The 5,644-nt window shown below is 44.4% G+C and overlaps 1 protein-coding gene across 2 annotated transcripts in view; it reads right to left on the reverse strand.

Annotated features, from left to right (window-relative positions):
• The window catches only part of EMC1 (ER membrane protein complex subunit 1), a 32,397-nt gene extending 27,420 nt beyond the window's left edge, over positions 1-4,977 (reverse strand). The window contains exons 1-5 of one of the 2 annotated variants that reach the window (XM_070759403.1): positions 4,812-4,977; positions 3,405-3,529; positions 3,187-3,252; positions 962-1,055; positions 716-844 (exon numbers count right to left, since the gene is read on the reverse strand). In XM_070759403.1, coding sequence (XP_070615504.1) covers positions 716-844; positions 962-1,055; positions 3,187-3,252; positions 3,405-3,529; positions 4,812-4,918 — 521 coding nt within the window. In that variant the 5' untranslated portion in view covers positions 4,919-4,977. The remainder of the gene's footprint in view (positions 1-715; positions 845-961; positions 1,056-3,186; positions 3,253-3,404; positions 3,530-4,811) is intronic. The other variant, XM_070759404.1, reaches the window with a different exon arrangement.
• Between the last annotated feature and the right edge of the window lie 667 nt (positions 4,978-5,644).

The following is a 5,644-nucleotide window of genomic DNA, read 5'->3' on the forward strand; positions in this document are numbered from 1 at the left end:
GCAAGTGGTTGCCACAGTTATACTCATTTTTGCTTGATTCTGCCAGGCAGCACGATCCGTTTTTGTTTTTTGTCACATGATTTTCCCCTGACTTTTAAACATTTTAATAATTTGGCTTTTTCCCCTGATTTATTGTTTTTTTCACGAATTCCCTGATATTTCCTGAACCGCCGATTTCCCCAATAATTCCGATTTCCCTGTTTTCCAGGTTTGCTGGACATCCAGCATCATCGGGTTGTCTGTTTTAAACCAATTGGCTGTCATTCTCAGAGATACTAATTTCTGGGCCAAAATGAAATCATTCTTAAAGATTGTTATAAAATACCTAAAATGAGAGATACAGCTCTGAAGACACTTAAAAGGTTGCTTGTTTACAATCCATCTTGTTTAGTGACCACAGTTGGTACTAGCAATTCAGCTGTCACTAACTGAAGCTGTAACTGGGCTTAGGGTCTTAACTTGGCTTTCTCTTTCCTGCAAAAGTTATGGTTGTAAAGTTTAAAGTTATTTTTTTTCCAGTCACCATTGTATCTGAATGGTCGCTAAATGAGTCCGTTGCTAAACAAGGACAATCTGTAATCTATGGTCTGTTGCTGAGAAACCTAAAGTGCAAAAAATGTGCTAGCACAACAGAATATTTCTGCTTTATGAACATGAGCAAGGTTACAGTCAGGGTTAAAGGCTGCAGGTTTTTTAAGTCACCAAATCAACCCACCTTTCAGGCAAATGTTCTATCCATTTTTGGTAACCGTTGGAGAGATAATGTAGGAGGAGCGAATTTTTCTTCAAAATGGCTGCATACTTCACAGCATCTTGGACTCCCACCAAACTAGCCATCTGAAAACTTAATTTTAAGAATTCATTTTTTTTTTTAAAAAAGGGATTGCTTTACTCATTTGTTTAAACTTATATAAAAGGGATTGCTTTATTCATTTATTTAAAGTAATCTTAAAAGACTCACCTGCCAGCGTCCATCAAAACCTCCCAATTCAGGCCACCAATGTTTGTTTCCCAAGAGCGCAGGATACGACCCCCGTTGGAAACGGTGATGGCATCTGCAGAAAAGCAGGTGCAGAAAGTTACAAAATTCACGAACACGTCGCCCTCTGTTGAGATGGCTAAGTTAAACTGCTCCCCACACCCTGCCAGATTTTCCAAATGCCGAATGGGTCTTTCAGAGGCATTTTTTTTCAACTTTTCATCAGGAATATATTATTAGTCTGTTAAATATAAGAAGAATTTGAATTAGAATCACTCGAGGAAAGATAAAGAGGAAGAAAGAGGAAGTAGAAAGGGAAGGGAGAAGAAGAGAAGGAAAGGAGGGAAGTAGGAGGGAGAGAAGGAGAAAGAAGGCAGAAGGAGGAGATGGAGATAGAGGGAGGAGAGTGTAAAAAAAAGAAAGAAGAAAAACAGACTGATGAACAGCAGCATAAAATAGGTGCCAGAATAAGATAAGAAGTTATGATTGATGTCAAGGTTCCAGGTAGCATCCAACTAAATCAAAGTCCGAGTCAAAGTGCTCCTCAAAATTCCAATTTATTGATGGAGCCTTCCTGGCACCTACACTAGGAAACCTGAAGCTGAGTTTCCCACCCAGGTGAAAGTTCACATCCCTTGTCCCTCACCCACAAACTTGTCATGTTGCCTATTCAGATTGTGCCAGCGTGGCAAGTCCTTCCTGTGCTTCCGCCCAGGTGGGTGGGCACAGGATGGCCTTGAACCACTCAAAAGAATGCTTTGTGGCTGCATCTGTCCCCTCATGAAAATCACCCCTCCCAAGTTCCCACAAACATCAGGCCTTCTATGGATAATGTGGCAAGCCATTAATTTATCACCAACCTCTGCACCAGCTTGACAACTGATTGGATAAAAATGTATAATTATGTATGTTACTGATCTGTTTCAAGGAATGTGCAAAGAAATTGTGGAGAAAGAATTAAAAAACGTTTACCAAAAACAAAAAGAGAGAGACATTTTTCAACTTGTGAGCTAAAACCAAAAATCAAGAAACAACATCCCAATAGTCCTCGGCTTACAATCATTCACTGAGTGAACGTTCAAAGTTACAGCAACACAGGGAGAAAAGGGATTTGCCACCATTTCTCCACTCAACGACCATTGCAGCCTCCTCACTCTTGGTCATATGGCTGAAATTTAGAGGCTCGTATTTTTGATGGTTGCAGTGTTCCCAGGGTCATGTGATCACCTTTTAGCAAACCATTGACATTTAATAACTAGGTTGTTAAGTGAATCTGGTTTCTAGGAAGCCAGATTCACTTAACAACATTGTTATTAAATTTGTCTCTGGAGATTCTCAAGTCATCCAGGTCATGGTTGTCCCAAAGATGCTTGGTTTTCCTTTTGAAGACATTTCGTTTCTCATCCAAGAAGCTTCTTCAATTCTGACTGGATTGGTGGTGATGAATGGAAGGATTGATGCTCCTTGCAGAGAGCTGGTCAGTTGGGGAAACAAAACAACCACTTCACAAATGCATGGCTCAGCATAGGAGAACCCATCAGGACTAGATTCAGCAGTCCCTCTTCATTTAAAAGACATAGGCCGCTCTTTTGAAGACAGCCAAGTCCACTTTTTTGGACAGAGGACGGCTGCTTTGAAAGAAGAGGGGTCCAAGAGGCCATCTGTGTCCAAAATGAACAGCCCCCCTCCCCTTCAACAGAGGGGGAGGGATACGATATCTTCTATCACCAATCTACAACACAGTCTTTTCAGCCATTCCAAGAAGGCTCCACACCTATTTGCATCACTCAGTTGACCCTGAGGACCCAGATAAACCTCCCAAGTGGCCTCAATGACCCTCAAAAAGGATGCCAAAGACGAGCTGTCTGCAAGGAGTATCAATCCTTCCGTTCCCCATTAATCCACTCAGAGCTGAAGAAGCTTCTCCGATGAGAAGCGGAAAGTCTTCAAAGCAAAACAAAGAAAATCCAGTTGCCTCTTTTAAAAAAAGGCACCTTTGGGAAAACTTTATTACTAACTTAACAACTGCAGCGATTCATTCAACAACTGAAGCAAAAAAGGGCACAAAATGGAGCAAAACTCTGTCTCACAACAGAAAACTTTAGCTCAATTGTGGTCATATACTGTATGTCTACATATCCTGCCCACGTGGAGAAAGAGTGGGAGCAAATGAGAAATGGCTCCCAGGGTACCGCCCCCTTCCTCACCTTGCCCATGGATCAACATGGCATCCACGGCCCCTTCAGGAGTTCCTTTGTCCACATGTCGCCACACTAGAGGGGGGAAGAGAGAGAAAGAAAAAAACCCCAATCAGCCTTTGAAAAAGGCCTTGCACCAACGCCAGAGGCAGCGCTCTTTCTCATTCAGGGGAGGCCCTTCCACTCCCCAGGAAGCGCTTTAAGCCGGGCACCCAAATGACACGCACAGATTTCACCGCTGCGGGAGTTCAGGGCAGCCACCACATTCTCCTCCGTAGCCACAATCAGCTTCTTGGAGGCAGGAGAGGCTTCCAAAAAGGCGAATTTGAGCTTCCCCACATACTGCTGCCTCCTGCAACACAAGCAAAGGGGGGGGGGGGGATCACATTTTCATCAACTGAAATAATGGGGATGGGAATATGGGTTCTGAGATGCAACTCTTGTCTCTGGCTGTGATAGTCCAGCAACCCCCTCCTCACCTTCTATCTATTTAGGTGCTTCTAAAATGTACTGGCTTGCCCATCTTACTACATAACAACGAGAGGCTTACAAGCGTAAAATCTGAAATATTTGTAAGGTAAGATTGCACACCCTTTTCACTCCACAAAGCACAAGGCTCCCCCAGGTAAATTCTATTAGCTGAGTGATTTATTTAGTGCACTGAAGATGCTACCTAGTTAGGTCACGAAACATTTGCAAGGAAACAACAGAGCACCAAGAACTCCACGGTCCTCTTCTTCTTCTTCTTCTTCTTCTTCCTCCTCCACTCTACAAATACCCCACCCTCCTAGCACTGAAGATGTTACCTAGGTGGGTTACAAAACACCTGCAAAAAGCAGCGAAGCTCAAAAGAGAACCAAGAACCCCTCAGATCAATATTTCTTTCCTTCCTTTATCTATCCCTCCTTATTTCCAATTCATTTATTTATTTCCTTCCTTCCTGTCTCCCTCTTTCTTTCGCTTTCTATTCCTTCCTCCTTCTCTTGACTTTGGTACCACTAGCATTAATGATGTTTCCTAGCTGGGTCATGAAACTTCTGCAAGAAATTCACCCAGGTCAAGAGCACACCAAGGACCCTTCATGTCAACCCCAAACTGTAAATATTCCTTCCTTCTTTCCAATTCCTTCCTGTCCCCCTCTCTCCCTTGACTTTGGTACTAGCACTAATGAGGTTACCTAGTTGGGTCATGAAACCTCTGCAAGAAAACCGCCAAACTTAAAGAGCACCAAAGATCCCTTGTGCCAACCCTTAGCTGCAAAACTTTCTTCCTTCCTTATTTCCAATTCATTTATTTCCTTCCTTCTTTCTCTTCTGTCTCCCTGCCTCTCTTGACTTTGAATAGAATTCTTTATTGGCCAGGACCCCTCATGTCAACCCTGAGCTACAAATACTCTCCTCTTTAGTAGTCTGGGCAAATAAAGCTCAGAGAAGCAGCTGCCTTCCACCGCCAGAAGACCCCTAATTTAAGGCCCGATTTGTCACGTCTGGATATCAACACCACTATTTGCCCTCCTCCTCGCACTCCCCCCGCCCCCCAAGGCTAGCAGCAGCAGCGCCTGCCTCCCTTTCTAGTGGCGGGCAGTTCCGCAGGCCAACCCTGAGGGCGTTGCCCTTATGAGGTGAGGCACCCACCAGTCGAACTTGCCCACTTGGTCCTCATAAACGGCGCTTGTCGGCGGGGGAAGCCAAGAGAGGAGCAGGAGGGAAAAAATAAGCAGCGGACAGAGGGGGACCGCCATGACAGCCAAAAGGAGACAGGAGCCGGAAGAGGGGGGCGAAGCCTCCGCTATCCCGTCAGGCTCTGTGCAACCATAGAGGCAAGAGATAGACTTCCGGTTTTTGGTCCATAGAGGTACGAATGTTGTAGAGTGACCTTAAGGTGGGGGAGGAAAGAGTCACATCCTGCTCGGTTTAGTTCCTCAACTGGCTTTCTTTATCATATTTAAGACGGGAATCATTTCAAACAAACCATAAAAACGAATATAGAATAACAAACAAACGGGAAAAATCAAACTGTGAAAGAAATACATAGATATACATTGGTCCCTCTCATCAGGCACCGCGTGAAAGGCCCGCGGCGAAGGCCCTCACCAGTATGTGTGTGTGGGGGGGTAGTTGAGAGGCAGACACGAATATTGCCCGATTGGGATGGGGAGGAATAAAACCGAAAAATAAAATTAAAACAGACCGAAATGGGGGAAGAGACATCTCTTATAAAGAGGCTAACAAGGCATATTCGTTTCCCCCGTGAGGCTTACATTTCGTTTTATTTATTTATTTTCCTCACTCGGGAAATCAGGCGCTGCTGTGGACACCTTATTTTTTCCCGTAGGCCAGGCAAAGTCGGCTCTTCTATGACTTGTGGACTTCAACTCCCAGAATCCTTGAGCCTGTCGTACTAGCTCAGGAATTCTGGGAGTTGAAGTCCACGTGTCATAGAAGCGCCGACTTTGCCTACCTCTGCC

This window comes from Erythrolamprus reginae, chromosome 8, assembly GCF_031021105.1.
Source record: "Erythrolamprus reginae isolate rEryReg1 chromosome 8, rEryReg1.hap1, whole genome shotgun sequence".
Lineage (NCBI taxonomy): Eukaryota > Metazoa > Chordata > Lepidosauria > Squamata > Dipsadidae > Erythrolamprus > Erythrolamprus reginae.